This window comes from Rhinoraja longicauda, chromosome 17 (assembly GCF_053455715.1).
Source record: "Rhinoraja longicauda isolate Sanriku21f chromosome 17, sRhiLon1.1, whole genome shotgun sequence".
In the NCBI taxonomy this organism is placed as follows: Eukaryota; Metazoa; Chordata; class Chondrichthyes; order Rajiformes; family Arhynchobatidae; genus Rhinoraja; species Rhinoraja longicauda.
Window position 1 is genome coordinate 16,349,266 of NC_135969.1, and position 22,469 is coordinate 16,371,734.

The 22,469-nt window shown below is 46.0% G+C and overlaps 1 protein-coding gene across 1 annotated transcript in view; it reads right to left on the reverse strand.

The window, feature by feature from the left end:
• Window positions 1-432: 432 nt before the first annotated feature.
• LOC144601792 (semaphorin-3G-like) overlaps window positions 433-22,469 on the reverse strand; it is a 146,404-nt gene continuing 124,367 nt past the window's right edge. Inside the window, 7 exon segments of the mRNA XM_078414217.1 lie at window positions 433-6,321; window positions 6,324-6,675; window positions 10,451-10,590; window positions 15,753-15,820; window positions 17,033-17,190; window positions 18,703-18,744; window positions 20,425-20,516. Of these exon segments, the coding sequence (XP_078270343.1) occupies window positions 6,044-6,321; window positions 6,324-6,675; window positions 10,451-10,590; window positions 15,753-15,820; window positions 17,033-17,190; window positions 18,703-18,744; window positions 20,425-20,516 (1,130 nt within the window). The 3' untranslated portion in view covers window positions 433-6,043.

Consider the following 22,469-nt stretch of genomic DNA (forward strand, 5'->3'; position numbering starts at 1 on the left):
TTTTTAAACTTAAAGTGGGGTAGGTATATGGAATGAACTGCTGGAGGAGGTAATTGAGACAGGTACTATGACAATGTTTAAAAGACATTTGGACAGGTACGTGGACAGGAAAGGTTTAGAGGGATATGGGCCAAATGCAGGCAGGTGGGACTAGTATAGAGGGGGACATGTTGGTCGATATGGGGAAGTTGGGCCGAAGGGCCTGTTTCCACAATGTATGGCTTTATAGAACGAGACTGCAACCAGGAACCTACTCCAAGGCCAAGCTATTGGGGATAACAGATGTCTGGCTGGCCAATTGATAGTTCCACCATCTCTACCATCCAAAGAAAAATCTGGTAATCTCCCGATCTCCAAATAAAAGAGAGGGTTCACATTTAAAAGCCATATTCTAATACACTTGAACTTTATTGAAATGCAAGGGTATAAATACACACAAAGTAAACATTACAACTAAACTCTATGTAAACTGATTAAATACAGTGTTCGATTTAACACAGTTCCATTTAAAAATTATTAAAGCTGCAGAGTGCCAATGGTCACTGGATTTAAATTAAAGAAGTTTACAGCATTATGGGGAAATATTTGCTCCTTTAAACATCCACATTACAGATGGAGCTCCTTGTAAAAAATGAATCTTCGTCCATTCATTTACTTCCTAGGTACAAGGATCAGAATCTGAGTGTTTTAAAATAGACTTCCCCTTCCAAATATTCCAGGGGTTTGCGACAATGCACCTCTACTCAGCTATTTCTTTGAGTTTAGAATTTAGAGATACAGCATGGAAACAGGCCATTCTGCCCATCGAGTCCATGCCGACCTTCGATCACCCATTCGCACTAGTTCTATGTCATCCCACTTTCACATCCACTCCCTACACGCTAAGGATCATTTTATTGAGGCCAATTAACCTACAAACTTGCATGTCTTTGGGATGTTGAAGGAAACCGGAGCACCCGGAGGAAACCCATGGAAACAGGGAGAACGTGCACTCTCGATCCAGGCAGCACCAGAGGTCAGGATTGAACCCTGGATCTCTGGTTCTGTGAGGTAGCAGCACTACCAGCTGCGCACTGGTTATGAGGCTTTGCCTCAGACTTATGTAGAAACACACCATGAGAACAGGCCCCTTGGCCCACCAAGTCCACGCCGACCATCGATCGCCGGTTAGCACTAGTTCTATGTTAGCCGACTTTCTCATCCCCACCCTACACACTCTGGGCAGTTTACAGAGGCCAATAAACCCCCACGTCTTTGGGATTTATTGACAGCACCCTTCAACTTGCGATGTTGTGGAGATTAAATCAGTAGACCAAGGAATCTAGGCAGCTTTACGTCTGCAATCATAAATACTTAGTAATTCTTTCAATAAAGAAAAAGAAAATGAAAATCACATTGACTCATCGTCGTATTCAAACTCCAAGCTTTGAGGCGATTTATAACTGGAAACATAATCAATGGAGAGAAAACATGAACTGTAATAACTACTCTTGTACAACATACTTCAAAGTAAATATATACAATATTTTACAAATTGCAATCGGACACAAATCTCCGTGAAGCAATCGTCATTGATAGGAAACACAATACCAATGTTGTTCAGTGACGGTATATTCACAATAACAAACAAAGGAGTGGTTAGATTTTTGTTTTGTTTTACTCAGCACTACCATATTTTCCTAATTATTTTCCTATACACTCTTCTAACCAACGGCTCCAGAAACCCCTCTGGTGAGTTGCCAATGGTGGTGCGCTTTCTACAGGCATGTGTTAGGTCACCAATTGCCCTGTCATTACTCAGTCAATGAAGCCAATTGGAAAATAACTGGGCAATTCACAAACCCTCCCCTCCTGATCTCTCCTTCCTCCTCCCCTTACCAGTTCCACAGTTCTCCACATTGATCCTCTTTGGATCATACCTTCCCTAGCCGACAGTGGACCTACCAGGCAATGCCCTGCCTGAGGTCATTTGTGGCTGGTCCTGGTTAGTCCTGGTCTTTCCTCACCTCCAGCTCTTCACCACCCCCTTTCAGTCTGAAGAAGGGGCCCGACCCGAAACGTCACCTATCCTTTTTCTCCAGAGATGCTGCCTAACCCGCTGAGTTACTCCAGCACTTTGTGTCTATTCATTTAGATGATCAGTGGCCCTTAATCGTAGGATTCTTTTCTCTACCTCAAAATTTTTGATCGCAAACAGTTCAATGAAAATTGAACATTTTAATAAGCTGATGATTCTGAACAACATTGCTTTGTAGGAGAGAGCAAAAGCCAGTTTCTATCTCTCACACCCCTGACAAATTGCAGTGACCAATTAACCAACCAACCTGCATGCCTTTGGGAGCAAACCAAAGCACTCGGAAAGAAGCCACATGGTCCGTAGACTTGATGGGCCGAAGGGCCTGTTTCAATGCTGTATATCTCATTCATTCATTCATTTGATCGATCGTTCGATCACACAGATGGAGGACGCTATTGGACATGGGAGTCTGGTGCTGTGAGGCTATACCAGCCCTGCCACCCTTCCAGCATGTGCACAGTAACCAAAATGAGAACTATTTCAGCTGTGGCATATGGTTATTTGAATAATCCCTTGCAATTTATTTGAAGACTTGCATTTTTTTGTTACAAGGCTGCTAGTATAATCAAGGTCCAGTCTCACCCGATCATTCCCTGTAGGAATGTTGGAGTTTTTGAGAGATCTAACGTGGAAAAGGGCCCTTCAGCCTGTCGAGTAAAGGCCCACTTACACTAGTTCTATCTTATCCCATCCGACACACTAGGGGCAATTCACAGAGGGCCAATTAACCTTCAAACCTGCACGTCTTTGGGATGTGGGAGGAAACCGGAGCACCCGGAGAAAACCCACGTGGTCATAAACCCACGCACCGACAGCACCCGAGGTCAGGATCGAACCCGGGTCTGTGGTGCTGTGAGGCAGTGGCTCTACCAGGTGCGCCACTGTGCTGCCCGGACATCTCCACCAAGAGGAATCCACTTATCCCCCAATTTCTGCTCGATCCCCATTAGACCTGGGCAGGTTTTTTTTTTCAGTACGTGTTCAATGCCCTTTCGAAAGTTTCTCTTTAGACTTTAAACTTTAAAGATATAGTGCCGATCAGCAATCACCCCATTCACTGGCACTATTCTACACATTAGGGGCAATTTACATTTTTTTTATCAAGGGCAATTAACCTGTAAAGCCATGTAGGAAAGTACTGCCGATGCTGGTTTATACCGAAGATAGACACAAAATGCTGGAGTAACTCAGTGGGTCAGGCAGCATCTCTGGATAAAAAGAATAGGTGACATTTTGGATTGGAACCCATCTTCAGACCTACAACCCTATACGTCTTTGGAATGCGGGAGGAAACCAGAGCACCCGGAGAAAACCCACGGGGTCACAGGGAGAACGTACAAACTCCGTATGAATTATACTTTTTATTCCCGTCCAATCCATTGGAAACAGTGTGGATAATTTATCCCATTTGGACATTGTAACATGGAATGAGACTTTCACTGAAGAATTGATCGCATGTTTACCCAGTATTGTTAAGGACCAAGCACCATAGTCAGAAATTGTTTTGTTGCAAAATTCGCATGTGAATTTTATTCTACCCAGAATAAAATCTCACACTAAGCTATCTTTTTCTGCAGTTCATGAAAATAAGCTAGGGATTTCTGATAAATGCCAGGTCCCCTATTTACAACGTAAGTTACAACTTGTTTTTCTTTTAGTCTGGTTTTAATTAAACAGCATGAAAGTGGACTTCATTCAGGCAATAGGAAATGATGGAAGTGTGATAAATACGCACTGAAGCGTGGAGAAGCAACTGGAATATGGCCAATGGAAATATCAGGGCTTATCCTTCAAAGTTTACACACTAGAATATACAATTCAATATAAGCATTAGAATATGCCTATTGTTATATATCTTTGAATATATCCATCAGAATATGCTCATCTGTATACACCAATTGCACAATGGTTTAGTTTAGATTAGTTTAGAGAAACGACGTGGAAACAGGCGCCTCGGCCCACCGAGTCCGCGCCGACCAGCGATCACCCTGTACACTGGCACTGTCCTACACACCAGGGACAATATCCAATCTTTCGCGAAGCCAATTAACCAACAATTCTCTATGCCTTTGAAATGTGGGAGGAAACCGGAGCACCCAGGGAAAACCCACGTGGTCACGGGCAAAATATACAAACTTCGTACAGGCAGCAGCTGTAGTCAGGATCGAGCCTGGATCTCTGGCGCTGTAAGGCAGCAACTCTATCACTGCACCACAGTGTCGCCCATAGCTGATGGAAAATATATACTGTAATATATCCACTGGAATATATTCCTTGAAGGATATCCCTTGAAGTATATCTTTCAGAATGTACCATTGAACATTGAACATTAGCCTTTGAAATACAGTATATATCTTGTAAAATGTACTCATTGGAAGGTGCTGCAAAACACAAAATGCTGGAGTAACTCAATGGGGCAGGAAGCATCTCTGGAGAAGGTGGATAGGCAAACACTTGGGTTGGTTCTGTGTTACTACAACACTTTGTGTTTTGCTCAAGATTCCAGCATCTGCAGTTCCCTGTTCCTCCATTGGAATGGTTGCATTGGAGTATATTCTTCTGCATGTTGATAAATGCATGTTGGAATATTTCCATCAGAATACATATTCCTCCAGTTGCAAAGGTTCATAAAGCAAGGACTGTTGCTCGGAGTTTGGTCTGCAGAGCAATGTTCTACAAAGCAGTGGAGTTAGCTCACTCAATTTCCTCACCAATTGACACCTGAAAATCTAATGATAACAGAATCTCCCTCAAACATCAGGGCACACTTTCCATGTCGGTTATTAAAGCAATGAGCATTTGACGGCTCAGGGGCTGTACTCGCTGGAGTTTGGAAAAATGAGGTGGGATCTCAATGAAACTTACCGAATAATGAAAGGCCTGGATAGAGTGGACGTGGAGAGGATGTTTCCACTAGTGGGAGAGTCTCGGACCAGAAGGCACAACCACAGAATAAAAGGATGAACCTTTGGAAAGGAGATGAGGAGGAATTTCTTTAGACAGAGGGTGGTGAATCTGTGGAATTCATTGCCATAGACGGCTGGGGAGGCCAAGTCTTTGGGTATTTTTAAAGTGGAGATTGGCAGGCTTAGTTTACTTTAGTTTTGAGATACAGCACGGAAACAGGCCCTTCAGTCCGCTGAGTCCGCGCTGACAAGCGATCCCCAAACTGGTCAGTACGGTACACACACTAGGGACAATTTACAATTTTACCAAAGCCAATTAGCCAACAAACCTGTACGGCTTTTGGGTGTGGGAGGAAACTGGAGCACCTGGAGAAATCCCACGCAGGCCACGGGGAGAACGTACAATCTCCGTACAGACGCACCCGTAGTCAGGATTGAACCCGGTTCTCTGGCTCGGTAAGGCAGCAACTCTACCGCTAAGCCACTGTGCTGCCCGTAAGCCATAGGTTCTTGATTAGCGAGGGTGTCAAAAGTTACGGGTCGACGGCAGGATAATGGGGGGTGAGTGGGAAAGATAGATCAGCCATGATTGAATGGAGGAGTAGGATCAATGGGCCAAATGGCCTATTTCTGCACTTTTGACTTATCAATTCATGAAAATAAAAAGGATCAAATCTTGCCCAGAAAAGTAGGGGGTGTCCAGTCGTCCCCGAGACAGTACTGTGCGAACTTTGATACCAACAAAGTCAGGAATACCCATCCATTCCTCATCTAACACGCGCCTTTGAATGACGCTATCAAAGACATGGTACTGACATGTACTAGGCATTGAACAAGATGCGCTCTGCTGTACTAAAGGTATTCAGATCTTGCTCTGTAATTTACTGAATTGATTTCTCCATCCCTCTATTGAATTTCTAATGAATTATTAAATAACATATATAAATACACAGAGCTTAATGTTACTTTTCAACACATGATAAACAAACGAGATCATGCGATGCAGTGGATTCAAAAGTAATATGGTAACTGAGTTGATGGAATTAAGGTTGGAGTGACATTAAAAGACTTTGGTGACCTTTGGTTCCATTTTCTTCTCCTGATGTTTTGAGCAATGTGGTTCATAGCCCCAGCTGAGGAATGTTTCTGAATGCACGGTTACTTTGCTGTCCCGTGAAAGCCTGGTGTCAAGTTTGGCCTCTGGAGATCCGACAATGCGGGTGGATTGCGGGTGGAAGCGGGCCAGGTCTATGTGCCGGCGACGTGCCTGGGCGTTCTGTTGCGGGGTCTGCTCTTCCCCTTCTTGCCGCCTTCCGACATGAACTTCCACTTGCCGGCCATCATCTTGCGCTTCCTGCGCTGCTTCTCGTTGCACCAGACCCGCTCGCAGTACTCCTCCACCCGGTGCAGGTTGGAGTATCCGATCAGCTGCATGATGTCCTTGAACCAGGGCTTCTGGCTGTGCGGCCGGCGCGGCTGAGCCGTGCACGGCCGGTTGCTGCGCTCCTCGTCGTCCCGGTTGAAGATTTCCTCCAGCTGCTCGTTCTCCAGCACCTCCAGCAAGATCTTGGTCACCGTCTGGGTGAAGCCGTGCTCCATGGTCTGGCAGTAGTACGTGCCTTCATCCAGCCGGTAAATCTTCCTGAACAAGAGACCATGTTCAGTCTTGATGATCCTTTCATCTGTTTTCACCTGTAAACATTGCAGAGGCAAGTCAAGTTGAGTTTATTGTTTAGTTGAGTTTAGTTTAGTTTAGTTTAGTTTGGTTTAGTTTGGTTTGGTTTGGTTTAGTTTAGTTTAGTTTAGTTTAGTTTAGTTTGGTTTGGTTTGGTTTAGTTTAGAGATACAATGTGGAAACAGCCCTTCGGCCCACCGAGTCCACACTGACCAGCGATCACCTGTACACTAGTTCTATCCTACACACCAGGAACAATTTACAGAAGCCAATTAACCTTCAAACCTGCACATCTTAATTTAGTTTGGTTTAGAGAAACGGCGTAGAAACAGGCCCTTCAGCCCACCGAGTCTGCACAAACCAACGATCAACCTTTCACACTAGTTCTATATTATCCCATTTTCGCATCCTCCATTCGAGGGGCAATTTACAGAAGCCAATTAACCAACAAACGTTAGACTTTAGAGAGACAGTGTGAAAACAGGAACTTCATTCCACCGAGTCCTTGCCAACCAGTGATAACCCTGTACACTAGCACTATTCTATGCAATTTACCATTAACAGAAGCTAATTAATCTACAAACCTGCATGACTTGAGTGCAGAAGGAAACTGGAACACCCGGAGAAAACCCACGTAGTCACAGGGATAACGTGCACTTGCTGAAACTGACTGCTAACTTTTGTGATTTGTGCACAAGAACACCTACTTTGTACTTTCTTCAGCCCTTTACAGCTTTCTCTTTATAACTTCATGCATTCCCCTGTTTAATTCCATTTGCCGATTTCACCCAATTCAATTTACTGTTGTATTAATTGTTGTATTTATCATTTTTGCATGTGTACTGTTTGCTCTGTGAGTTTAGTTTAGAGATACCATGTGGGAACAGGTCCTTTGGCCCATCAAGTCCACGTACACTAGCACTATCCAAAACTAGGGACAATTTACAATTTTAGCAAAATCAATTAACCTACAAACCTGTACATTTTTAGTGTGTGGGAGGAAACCGGAGCACGCACAGGGAGAACGTGCAAACTCCGCACAGACAGCACCCAGAGTCGGGATCGAACCTGGGTGTCTGGCGCTGTAAGGCGGCAACTCCATCGCTGCACCACTGTGCTGCTCAGTGAGTGAGCTTCACATGAATAAGGAATTTCATTGCACCCTGGTGTATATGACAACAATCTAATCTAATCTAACTTAACCTAACCTCACCTATTTATCTCCAATTGCATATTCTTGTGAACACAGGCAGACAAGGTGAGCAGGAAAGACGATATATGGCGCACTTAACTTTATCAGTTTGGGCATTGAGTATAAAAGCCGAGAGGTCATGATGTTACAGCTGTATAAAACTTTGGTTAGGTCACATGTAGAATATTATATGTAGTTTGGTTGCTGCATTACAGGAAAGATGTTGAGGCTTTAGCAAGGGTGTAAAAGTGGTTCAGAGGGGTGTTGCCTGGATTGGAATGTGTTAGCTCTAAGGAGCATTGGGCCAAACTTGGATTGTCTTCTCTGGCGTTTTGGAGGATGAGGGACAAACTGCTAAGTACCGGTCCACCACCGACATTCCAGCACCCTTGCTTCCAGAGCCTTTCTGGATCATCCATTACTGCGGGACCAACAGAGGACATGGCCTCTGAGAGGAGTGGCGTTTCTGGCTATGTCCGGTCCACCTAGGCCGCTGAGGGGCCAAGGTACCGGGCCGCAAAGTCTGTCTCGGAGGTCGACGATGGGAACGGATCTGCCGGCTCTGCCAGGCCGGAGTTCCAGAGCCCCGGCCGCAGAGGGCAAATTCGACCCGCCGACCACGGAAGTCCCAATGAGGTTGAGATCGGCTGCCTCACCCAGCCTAGGCGCCATATTTTCATGAGGACTTCTGGGGGGGGGGGGGGATTTCAAGTGTACTCGCTGGATTAAAGGAGGTGCCGGACCATCAGATGCTGTAAAATCAGTTGTGGACCTGTATGTATAATCATCAGAGGCATAGATAAGATAGGTTTTTATCCAGGGGTGGAAATGTCATATACAATAGGACATAGATTTCAGGTGAGAGGTGTAGAGCTTAAGGGCATTTGTGCGACAGGCTTATATTGTTTTTACACAGAGAGTGGTAAATGCCTGGATTGAACCCGGGACCCAGGCAGTAATGCAGCAATTCTACCGCCGCGCCGCCCCGCTGCCACACTTCTCGGTGCAGTCCGCAAGTTCTATTCGACAGACAGCTGAAGTGATTTTGGAACGCACGCACGTCTGTCCACAAGGTCTTGTTCATTCCAGGTCACTGCATTCTCTGCAAGAACCTTTAATCCGTGCCAACAAGCTTCCCCCAAATGCCATGTGGTCTAATCGTTTGCAGCAGCTGTTTACGTAGCACCTTGTCGAAAGCCTCTGAAAATCTAATACACCACATTAAATCCACCAACCTTCTGAAAACCTAATACACTGCATCAATCTAGTCCAAATACACAACGTCAAATCCATACACACTACATCAAACTGCATTCCTTCTTTCAACTCTGCTTGTTACAATGTTAAAAAATGACAGTGATGAGCATCCATAATCCAACATAAACTATCTGTCCATTGCTAAATCTGTTTGGAATTCAGCTGGAAGAAATTCTACTTTGTCATCCTTAATCTTGCTGGCATGTACATGGAAAGAACACAGCATCTGATACTGGTTAATGTGAAGGCATAATTCCAATTTCTGCACATATAAAAAAAAAGGTTGTGTCCTCATCCAATATTAAAAACAATGGCTGCTGGAAATCCCTTAACAGGTCAGGCGGCATCTGTGGAGAGAGAAATAGAGTTGACATTTTAAGTTGATGGTCTTCCATAGTGAGTTCTGATGAAACGTCATCAACCTGAAACATCCACTCTTCCTCTCCCCATCGCTGTTGTCCTCCAGGTTAATTTCCAGCATTTCTTTTTTTAATTACAATTCTCCGTCATCTGTAGTTTTTGGCGTTCTTAAGATTTCATCTTCTTCTGACAACTGCCACTGCTTCAAAGTCTCAGCCCTAGCCCTAGTTTAGTTTAGCCCGAGCAAGTCCTTCGGCCCACCGAGCCCGCGCCGACCAGCAATCCCTGTACACTAACACCATCTATAATTTTTTTTTAAACCAAACCCAATTAACCTACGAACCTGCACGTCTTAGGAGTGTGGGAGGAAACCGGAGCACCCGGGGAAAACCCGCAGGGAGAACATACAAACTCAGTAGTCAGGTCTCCGGCTGTTTAGTTTAGTTTAGTTTAGTTTAGAGATACTGCGCAGAAACAGGCCCTTGGGCCCACGGAGTCCGCGCCGACCAGCGATCCCCGCACATTAACACTATCCTACACACACTAGGGACTATTTTGCATTTACACCAAGCCAATTACACTCCAAACCTGTACGTCTTAGACAATAGACAGTAGACAATAGGTGCAGGAGTAGGCCATTCGGCCCTTCGAGCCAGCACCGCCATTCAATGTGATCATGGCTGATCATTCTCAATCAGTACCCCGTTCCTGCCTTCTCCCCATACCCCCTGACTCCGCTATCCTTAAGAGCTCTATCTAGCTCTCTCTTGAACGTATTCAGAGAATTGGCCTCCACTGCCCTCTGAGGCAGAATTCTTGTACACAAGTCTAGTGCTGCGCTACCCTTCACACAAACACAGTGCACAGACAGGTCACACATTTATATCACAAAGGTCAGTGGGTCAGAGTGCATGTGATGAGGTGGCCCAGCGAGATCGGCAGGAGGTGGAGCTACCAACGGGGTACAGAGGGACTACATTCACCTCATCCTTGTTCTGATCCACAGCCCGCTGTAGGAACCATTTGACGGACGCCTGAAGCGATTTTGGAATGCATTCAAGAAAGGTGCTGTTGTGTTCAGTCCCATACACCACCCTCTCCTCTGCGTTGTTAAACTCTTCCACTGTGAATAATCAAACACAGTGAAAATAAGCATTTGGTGCAAACCCAAACATTCAGAATGACATTCAAATCCCAAAGAACCAAACCGTGTAGATAAGGACATGATGATTTTAGCAAAGCAAGAGGCCATTCAGCCCATCATGGTCATCAAGAATGGACCTTAAGTTAATCCTACTCCCCAGCCTTCGGTCCACTGTCCTGCAGGACTTGGCTCTCAGGGATTCAAAGAGCCGTACACCACAGAAATGGGCCCTTCAGCCCACCTTATCTTTTTTACCCATCCATACTATCCTATTTGCCCACATTACACCGTGTCATTCTAAGCCTTGGGTAAACATAAAGTGTTGGAGTTACTCAACAGGTCAGGCAGCATCTCTGAAGAAAAAGGATGGGTGACGTTTCGGGTCGAGACCTTTCCTCAGACTGAGAGTCATGGGAAAGAGAAACGTCACCTATTCCTGTGATGGTAGGAATGGACATGGTGGGCTAAAAGGCCTGTCTCTGTGCTGTACAACTTAATAAATCTATCTAAATGCTATTGTCCATTTCTAAGTCCTTTCATAAATAATGTTTAGTCAAGTTTAGTTTTGTTTATTATCACGTGTACCAAGGTACAAAGAGCTCTGAAGAAGGGTCTCGAACCAAAACGTCACCCATTCCTGCTCTCCAGAGATGCTGCCTGTCCCGCTGAGTTACTCCAGCTTTTTGTGTCTATCTTCAGTTTAAACTAGCATCTGCATTTCCTTCCTACACAAAATGTTTTTGTTGTGTGCAGACCAGTCAGCAGAATGACCTTGCACGACTACAATCAAGCCATCCACAGCAGTTGCTTGAAATTAATTCGTTTTTATCCAGCATGCTGGCGAGTTTTGTTTTTGGTTTCAGAGATACAGCGTGGAAACCCGGTTCCTTCAGCCAACCAAGTCCCTGTTAAACTAGCACATACTACGCACACTAGCCAGTTAACCTACAAACCTGTACGACTTTACAGTGTGGAAGGAAACTGGAGCACCCAGGGAAAACCCACGCAGCCAGGAGAACATACAGACAGCACTCTCTGGAGCTGTAAGGCAGCAGGTCTGCCGCTGCACCACCATGCCTCAAGTTAATACGAGGAAGATGCTGAGGCACTTGTATCGAGGGTTGGCCATTGCATAACGAACGGTTGACATTGTTCTTCCTCGTGTTGAGCTCCACTGGTACCTAGCAGCATTTCATTGTGTGGGAGAATGGCGGGAGATGGAATGGTCTATTGAGAGCAAAGCTGAGATGGCTCAAACCTCCCAACACAGATTTTGGAACTTGAGGGACCTGCAATGGCAACTTCAAGGTTTCCATGGATATAGTAACTGGAACAGATGGTGGCAGAATGTGTTGTTGGTTTAGATCTCCATGAATCAGCCACACTGTCTGATTCACCTCTATCCCATTGTGGACCTTTGACTTTGTCTACAGAACTGATGTGCTGCAATGCTGGGAACTATATTCTGCGCTCTGTATTTCAGTTGAGTTTAGTTTAGTTTAGTGTTTAGTATTTAGTATGGAGGGGCAGTGAAAAGCTTCGTGCAGGATAAAGTCCAGTAAGTTCAATTAAAGATAGTCCGAGGGTCTCCAATGAGATAGATGGTAGGTCTACTTTGCTTTATCTACTGTACTTGAGTTTGCCTTGACTGTATTTATGTGCAGTATTATCTAACCTGATTGAATTGCATGCAAAAACAAAGCTTTTCACTGCACCTTGATGCACGTGATAATAATAAACCTAAACCTTAGCGAGGGGGAAGCCGTTTTGAGGGAGGAACAAAATGCTCTAAAATGTCAGTCGCTGAATAAATATACAATGTTGACTCCAAGAGGTCTCAATTTGAGAAATGAACCACAATGTCCAGTCATTATTCATTCTACTTTTAGCACAAGGGTTTGGGAAAATACCTCTATCCCATAATATGACGTAATTTATTTAAAGAAAATTAAAATTAGACATGGTATCTGAACAGACGTGTGCCATTTGGAAGATTGCTTTTGAAGAAGAAAATGTGGATGCTTTTGGCAGCAGAGAGGGTGGTGAGCTAATGCTGGCCAACAATGGGGGAGGGGAAGCCTGTGGTCATGTGGGGGTCGTTACGAGACTTAATTGGAAGGGAAGAAAAGGTTACTTTCAAATCCGTCTATTTTTGATTCATTTCTTTCATTCGTCCTTTGATTCTCCGTGCTCCATGTTTTGATCCCTGACAGCAAGGCTGGGAAAAGGAGCCGCTCCCAAGACCTCTCTCGATTCTGCTCAGCATCTGACTGCCCCTCGGGCAACTCCATGGCTTCACAAGGGCCTTGCTCCGCTGTGTGTAGGAGCAGCTGACAAAACAGTGCCGCCATCCGGGATCATGGACGGGACATGGAAGGCCCCGGCACATTTCCCTGACAAATAATCTTCTCTGCAAAGCACCACACATCAGCAGGCAAGGGACGATGCAGAAGAACAAAATCATCTCTGTCAATATATTGCAGTGTTTCTCTTTTAAAGGGCAATTTCGGGTGGTACGGTGACACAGCGGTGGAGTTGCAGCCTTGCAGCACCAGAGACTCGGGTTTGACCCCTAATATGGGTGCTGTCTGTACGGAGTTTGCACGTTCTCCCTCTAACCAAGTGGGTTTTCCCCGCCTGCTCCGGTTTCCACCCACATCCCAATGGTGTACAGGTTTATAGGTTAATTGGCTTCGGTAAAGATTGTAAATTGTCCCGAGTGGGTAGGGTAGTGCTAGTGCACACTACAGTGTGCGCCGATCGCTGGTCTGCATGGACTCGGTGGGCTGAAGGGCCTGTTTCCACGCTGTATCTCTGTATTTGGTGGCAGCCATTTTCAGAGTTCAACATCAACAGAAACAAAGATAAAGCATGAAAACAGGCCCTTTGGCCCAACGAGTTCACACCAACTGTTGATAACCTGTTCCGACTAGTTCTATGTTAGAAGGATATGAGCCAAATGCGGGCAAACTAGCTCAGATGGGGCATGAACAAGCTGGGTTGAAGAGCATAAGAAGATAACTGCAGATGCTGGTACAAATCGAAGGTATTTATTCACAAAATGCTGGAGTAACTCAGCAGGTCAGGCAGCATCTCGGGAGAGAAGGAATGGTCCGAAGAAGGGTCTCGACCCGAAATGTCACCCATTCCTTCTCTCCCGAGATGCTGCCTGACCTGCTGAGTTACTCCAGCATTTTGTGAATAAATACCTGGGTTGAAGAGCTCTGTTTCTGTGCTATATATCTCTCTATACGACTGGTATTTATTTCAGGTTATTTACCTAATTGGATTTAAACATTGGATTTCAATGATCCAATGTCACCTTATTGTCACGTGTACCTTCGGTACAGTGAAATTCTTTGTTTTTGCACACAATTTGGTAAAATCATACAGCAGAACTCACCTAGGCAGTGCACAAAGAGTTGCTACCTTTCTGGCACCAACAAAGTTGCAGAAGTTGTAGGTGCAGTCTTATCTTCTCCCAGCAGCAAACCAGGCCTGCTGCAACACCAGGCCGTCAGCGGCCCGCCGAGCCTCCCTTATATCTCGGCGGCCCCCCTCTGGGTCCCTCTTAGTAGTCAGATTTGATCTGAATTTCCGATACCTTGTTCTGCACCATTCCAGTGACTTAATGGCTGTAGAACTACAAAGCCCCTGGCCAACCCAATGCCACCCACCTTCTTCGTGTTCGCTACCTCCCCCAAGTCGGGCTCAGGTTAACCCTGTGTGGTGAGTGGAGAATGTCACACTGCGGTAGCGATGGCACTTATAGTCATAGAATAACACAGCAAGGAAACAGGCCGTTCGGCCCAACTCTTCCATGCTGACCAAGATGCCCATCTAATCTAATCCCATTTGCTCACATTTGGCCCATAACCCTCTCAGTTGTCCTATCCATTTACCTGTCCAATGAATTAAATGTTGTTATTGTACCTGCCTCAACCACTTTCTCTGGCGCTCTTTATATACATGCACCATCCTCCTGGTGAAGGTAACTGAACCATTCTATCAACTGGAGAGCAGCCTTGAGCTACCATCTACCTCATTGGAGTCCCACAGTCTATCTTTAATTGGGCTTTACCTTGCACTAAATGTCATTCCCCTTATCCTACACCTGTACACTGTGGGCAGCTTGATTGTAATTTTAGTTTAGTTTAGTTTAGAGATACAGCGTGGAAACAGGCCCTTCGGCACCCCAAGTCCGCATCAACCAGCGATCCCCGCGCACTTACACTATCCTACATACACTCGGGACAATTTACAATGTTACCAAGCCAATTAACCTACAACCCCATCATCTTTGGAGTGTGGGAGGAAACCGGAGATCTCGGAGAAAACCCACACGGGTCCACGGGGAGAAAGTACAAACTGCGAACAGACAAGCACCCATAGTCAGGATGGAACACGGGTCTCCGGCGCTGTAAGGCAGCAACTCTACCACTGTGCTACCATGCTGCCCTGTGGAGTCTTTCTGTTGTGTGTAGTCTTGTGTGAAGACGGCAGGGAAGAGAAAGGACATTCTGGCCTTCCATCACAGCGAGGAGGTGACTGGAGGAGACTCACTGTGATGGATGTTTCTTTTTGTTTGATTGTGTGTGTTATTGCTTATTTTTATTGCTCTTTTATTGCTCTTGTTGTTGGACTGTGGGTAATCTTTCATTTCACTGCACATTTATGTGTGTGTGACAAATAAACTTGACTTGACTTTTTCTGCTGACTGGAGAGCATGCAACAAAAAAGCTACATCCGACCTCGGAGACTGATCCTGACACAAGGACATGAAATAGGAACGGGTCCTATTTACCAACGCAAACATCCCATATTTTGCTGACCACACTTGATTTAAAAAAGAGATTCTTAAGCTTCTGCATGTCAGAATTTAATGGACAAATCTCACAGGGAGGATAACAGTGTGTTAACACTGCAACCCTGCTTCTAATGTTCCAACCACCAACCACGTTTACGAGATGAAGGGACATGGTGTAAAATTCCAATCTCCATACATTAATTTATAGCTCTCGTAAGTTGTCTCACACTGTGTTTTACCTTCAATCGCCACTCTTAGTTTTAAGAGCCGACTGCAGTTGAATGAGGAAGTTATCAGGCGGGTTTATCTAAGAAGGAGGCAAGATTTTCCTTACCGCTCAAATTCTGGTCCGGGCACTGGTGAATGGGGTTCCCGTTCCAGATATCTTGTCTTCGGAAGCGTCTAAATAAACAGACAAACAGATGTGGGGTTAATCTAAGTCTGGTTTCTTTTCATCCAATCTGTAAGGTTTTAATGTGGAAACATAGAACTGCTGACCCTTGCTAATACCTGTACACAAAAGGGCACTACGTGCTGGAGTAACTCAGCAGGTTAGGCAGCATCTCCGGAGAACATGGATAGGTGTCGTTTCGGGTCGAGACCTTTCTTTGTTGACCTATTACCTGCCACGCCCTGTCCTGCCTCTCCCCTTTTCCAGCTTTCTCCTCCCCACCCCCCACACACAATCAATCTGAAGAAGGGTCTCGACCCGAAACGTCACCGATCCATGTTCTCCAGAGTTGCTGCCTGACCCGCTGAGTAACTCCAGCACTCTGTGAAACGTCACCGATCCATGTTCTCCAGAGTTGCTGCCTGACCCGCTGAGTTACTCCAGCACTCTGTGAAACGTCACCTATCCACGTTCTCCAGAGTTGCTGCCTGACCCGCTGAGTTACTCCAGCACTCTGTGAAACGTCATCTATCCACGTTCTCCAGAGTTGCTGCCTGACCCGCTGAGTAACTCCAGCACTCTGAAACGTCACCTATCCATGTTCTCCAGAGTTGCTGCCTGACCTGCTGAGTTACTCCAGCACTCTGTGAAACGTCACCTATCCACGTTCTCCAGAGTTGCTGCCTGACCCGCTGAGTTACTCCAGCACTCTGTGAAACGTCACCTATCCATGTTCTCCAGAGTTGCTGCCTGACCCGCTGAGTTACTCCAGCACTCTGTGAAACGTCACCTATCCATGTTCTCCAGAGTTGCTGCCTGACCCGCTGAGTTACTCCAGCACTTTGTTTCCTTCAGAGGGAATATTGTTGGCTTTGGAATGTATGACATGAGTGCAAAAAAAGTATTTCCATTTCCTTCTCCTTGGGAATGAACTAAAAGAGACGATATAGAAATACTACTTTGCACACTAGCCTGTTGTGTGCGTGTATGGGTGTATGTGTGTGTGCGTGTATGGGTGTATGTGTGTGTGCGTGTGTGTGCATGCAAAATATGGCTACTCGGGCATGAGTGAACCATGCAAAAAGAATTTCTTATTTGAAAAGAATGTGTGGTGCATACGTCACAACAAACATCATTGAACCACTGAACCTCCTCAAGGACATGCAGAACATCTCACAGGCCAGTGGAAGTACTTTGGTTGTGAGCCAGTGTAGGCGGGTTACCTCTTGGCCGTGGGCTGGTATCTGGTGCATGTGCTGCCGTCCCAGGCACAGTAAGGGTCTCTGGCCAGGCAGCACTCAGCACAGGCACTGCCGTACGACTCGCACTGATGGAGCTTCACCTGGGCCACCCCCACTCTTGAGGCGATGTACAGTTGTTGCTGCAAAGAAGGTGGACAACTGTTGTTATCCGTGCTCCCTTTGTGGCCGCCACATTATATTCTGCACTCTGCGTGCTTCCTCTTCTAGTACAGGTCCACCATCAATTTCCCGGCATCTGGTGGTCCGGCACCTCCTTTAATCCGGACAACATTATGAGAACGCTCTTGAACCCCCCACCCCCCCCTTCCCGGATGTCCACCCCATTTAATAATTTGCGGGCTGGTATCTCACCCCACCGGCGGCCTAGGTGGATCGTTCCAGTACCGTTGGGACTCTTCTTAGAAGCCATGATCTCTGTTGGTTCGGCAAAATGGTTAATCCAAAAAGTTCCGGAAGCAAGGGAACGAGAAGGTGCCGGGAAATCGGTGGTGGACCTGTACTACCTGATGTAGTTGTGTATAGTTTGATTGTATGCATTGATTGATTGATCAAAAGATACAGTTTGGGAAACAGGCCTGTTAGCCCACCGGGTCCACGCCAACCATCCAGCATTTGTTTACACTAGTTCTATGTTGTCATACGAGGGCCAATTTACAGAGGAGGCCAATTAACCTCCAAACCCACACGTCTTTTAGTTTAGTTTAGTTTAATTTGGTTTAGTTTAGAGATACAGCATGAAAAAAGGCCCTTCGGTCCCCCAAGTCCATGCCAACTAGCAACCACTTGTACACTAGTTCTACCTTACACACTAGGGGCAATTTACAGAAGCCAATTAACCTACAAACCAGCACTTCTTTGGAATGTAGGAAGAAACCGGAACAGCCGGGAAAACCTACACGGTCACAGGGAGAACATACAAACTCCACGCGGGCAGCACTCGAGGTCAGGGACGAACCCCGGTCTCTGGCGCTGTGAAGCAGCAACTCTACCCACTGCATCACTGTGCCACCCTCATGTATGGTGGGACTAGCCTGAATAACATATGAACTAATTTGTTCACTGTATCTCGGTACAGGTGACAATGATAAACCAAGGCTAATACTAAGTAAACAGAACCTGAGAAGATCCTTCTGGAGGGAAGGATTCACCAGGATTTGACCTGGGATAGTGTTTCAGCTCTGAGGAGAGAGGAGACTCAATGGGATGAGTCTGTTTTCCATGGAGCGGAGGCTGATGAGGAGTCTGACAGGCATACAAAATTATGAGAGGCAGAGATAGAGAGAACTAAACTTTTCCCCATGACGGAGGCGTTTATGACCAAAAGGCACAGGTTTGAAGTGAGGAGTAAGATGGTGAAAGAGGATTGGTGGAAGATTATTTACACTTAGAAGGTGTTTGTCATCTTGAACGAGAAGGTGGTGAAGACAAACACTCAAAACATTTAAAAAAAACACCAGGATGCATACTTAAATAAGCAAGGCCATTGAGCAGGTGTTGGTAAATGGCGTTAGCACAGATCGGTATTTGATGGTCAGCATAGACATGATGGCCCAAAGGGCCTGTTTTCCCTGAGTTGTGAGACTCTGTGGAAGGAGACCAACCGAAGGACACAAATGAGCTGAGATACTCACCCGTTTCACAGAGATCTCCATTGCTGTGATGGGATTTGAAACCTGCCAATGTTAAAATGGACACCATTAATCAATGTACTTCAAAACGACCAATTTCAATTCCAGAATTCCCTTCCCTTTGGGGTAATACTGAATTTGGCTTCATCTCATGAAGGAGGTCAGTAGGTTCACATTCCTATTCCATGACTTGAGACAAAAGCCTAGGCAGTGACGAGGGATAGAAACATAGAAACATAGTAAATAGTAGTAGGCCATTTGGCCCTTCGAGCCAGCACCGCCATGCAATATGATCAAGGCTGATCATCCAGAATCAGTACCCGGTTCCTGCTTTCTCCCCATATCCCTTGATTCCGTGAGCCCTAAGAGTTATATCCAACTCTCTCTCTTGAAAACATCCAGTGAATTGGCCTCCACTGCCTTCTGTAGCAGAGAATTCCACAGATTCACAACTCTCTGGGTGAAAACTTCTTCTTTCCTCAGCTGTCCTAAATGGCTACCCCTTATTCTTAAACTGTGACCCCTGGTTTTGGACTCCCCCAACATCGGGAACATGTTTCCTGCATCAAGCCTATCCAATCCCTTAATAATTTTACATGTTTCTATAAGATCCCCGCTCATCCTTCTAAATTCCAGTGAATATAAGTCCAGTCGATCCATTCTTTCATCATATGTCAGTCCCGCCATCCCGGGAATTAACCTGGTGAATCAACGTTGCACTCCCTCAGTAGCAAGAATGTCCTTCCTCAAACTAGGAGACCAAAACAGCACACAATACCCCAGGTGCGGTCTCACCAGCGCTCTGTACAACTGCAGTAGGACCTCCTTGCTCCTATACTCAAATTATTTCGCAATTCAAGGCCAACATGCCATTGGCTTTCAGCACTGCCTGCTGCTCCTGCATGCTTACTTTCAGTGACTGATGTATAAGCACACCCAAGTCTCGTTGCACCTCTCCTTTTTCTAATCTGACACCATTCAGATAATAACCTGCCTTTTTGTTCTTGCCACCAAAGTGGATAACCTCACACTTATCCACATTATACTGTATCTGCCATGCATCTGCCCACTCACCCAACCTATCCAAGTCACCCTGCAGCCTCCTTGCATCCGCCTCTCAGCTCACACTGCCACCCAGCTTTGTGTCATGAGGTTGGAGATCATTTTATACCCAAGCCGAACTTTACCTTCCACCTCCAGTCTTTTAGTTTAGTTTAGTTTAGAGATACAGCGCGGGAACAGGCCCTTCGGCCCACCGACCAGCGATCCCTATACACTAGCACCATCCTATAAACTCGGTACAATTCACCATTTTTCCCGAAGCTAATTAACCTCCAAACCTGTACGTCTTTAGAATGTCGGAGGAAACGGGAGCACACAGGGAAAACACACGCGGTCACGGGGAGAAGGTGAGAAAACTTCATACATACAGCACCCACAGTCAGGATCGAACCTGGGTTTCTGGAGCTGTGAGGCAGCAACTCTACCGCTGTGCCACCATGACACTCACTGTACCTCCTCCTGCAGCTTGTTCCATACACCCATCACTCTTTGCGTAAAAAAAGTTACCCCTCAGGTTCCCATTAAATCCTTTCCCCCTCATCTTAAACCTATGTCCTCTGGTTCTCGATTCCCCTACTCTGGGCAAAATACTCTGTTCCGTTTACCCAATCTATTCCTCCCATTTCTTCAACACTTCATGATCTAATGGGACACAGTGAGTACCTTGAAGACCTGGAGCTCCTCCAGAATGACTTCCTCACTCTGCACAGCATTCCCCTTCCGCAGTGCGATGGTCTTCAGTACCATTCCACTATCTGCAAAGGAAGAGAACACCAGTTCCACTCACTCAGCTCTTCAGCAAATACAATTTAGAACAAAAGATAACAACAAAATACATTCATCTGTTCAATGGTCGTGCCCTGAGGTTCTGCTGCCTCTCTGCCCCTTGAATCCAAGGAAGGGAGGGATGTGGATCACGTGCAGGCAAATGAGATGAGTTCATCTTGCCACCAAGTTCGGCATGGACATTGTGGGCCGAAGGGCCTGTTCCTGTGCTGTGCTCGTCTAGCTTCAACGTTCCACATTCGATCATGCACAGCTTAACATTCACCTCTGTTGGACCACAGGTGAGGTCCTCGGATACGACGTTGAAAAGATGCATGGGAGTTCTCCTTGGGCAATAATTACTTTCGGATGACGTCGCTGAAACAGGGTGAGTTATGTGGCCTTTATTCTATTGCTCTTTCAAGATCTTCCTGTGTACGGTTCCTACCTTACAACAGTACCTACACTTTGACCGGTTGTCAAGTATATTGGGAATGTCCTGGGTGGCAGAGTGAGGCAGTTGTTGGAGCATAGCCTCATTTCTCCAGCTAGATGGGTGTGACCCTGACCTCTTCTGCTCCCAAATGCCCGAACTTCTTAGTGCAACCAAAGGCCGTCCAGAGAAGTTCACAGTTGAGGTTAGTGTTGTGTGGTGTTCAACAACTTTATGAAGTTATGCTTGGACCTGGTAGTCACAGTTTCTGAGACTCCTATACCCTCTTCCCGACGGTAGGAGTGAAACGAGAGCATTGGCAGAGTGATGTGGGTTTTGTTTAGTATAGTTTAGAGATACAGCACGGAGACAGGCCCTTCGGCCCACCGAGTCCACGCCGACCAGCGATCACCATACACTAACACTGTCCTACACACTAGGGACAATTTTTGCTCAAGCCAATTATCCTACAAACCTGTACATCTTTGGAGTGTGGGAGGGAACCGGAGCACCCAGAGAAAACCTATGTGGTCAAGGGGAGAACGTACAAACTCCGTACAGACAGCACCCGTAGTCAGGATCGAACCTGGGTCTCTGGCTCTGGAAGGCAACAACTCTACCGCTGCTCCACTAAGGTGGTTGATGTTGAGGCAGCACCTTCTCTAGATCCCTTTGATGGTGGGGAGGTCAGTACTCATGATGGACTGGGCAGTGTCTACCATTCTCTGCGTCACTACTGACAAATACCTAATGGATACCAAGAAAACTCACAACTGACATTTCCAGTCATTGTGGAGGTGGAGTGGAAGGTATATTTATCAAAAAACTTTTGGAATCTAATAAATCCTGAATAGATCTTGTTGTTGAGAGCTGCCGAACCATCAGCTGTGTGGTCTAATTGAGCTCTGGCCCTGTACACATACTGTACAAGTCCTGTGTTCATTTTCACATGTTTGGAGTCAAGGTACAGGAGACTTAATGGCGCAGCGGTAGAGTTGCTGCCTCACAGCGCCAGAAACCCGGGTTTGGTCCTGACTATGGGTGTTGTCTGTACGGAGTTTGTTCGTTCTCCCTGTCATTGCGTGGGTTTTCTCCGGGTACTCCGGTTTCCTCCCACATCCCAAAGATGTGCAGATTTGTAGGTTAATTGGCTTCTGTAAATTAGTGCGTAGGATGTGAACGTGGGATAACAGAACGAGTGTGAACTGGTGATCGATGGTCGGGTGGATTCGGTGGCACAAAGGGCCTATTTCCAAGCCGTATCTCTATTTATATCTCTAAGAAAGACCATTCTTGCAATGTGCAAGAACATTGAAAGAGTAATTCAGGGAAGCGATTCTATGGGATGATGTCATAGGACAGACACAAAATGCTGGGGTAACTCAGCAGGTCAGGCAGCATCTCTGGAGCAAAGGAATAGGTGACGTTTCGGGTCGAGGCCCTTCATTGGGCAGGCTTAGGCTCATCACAATGGAGGCCATCCTGAGACAATACCCAGGCTTGGTTAAAC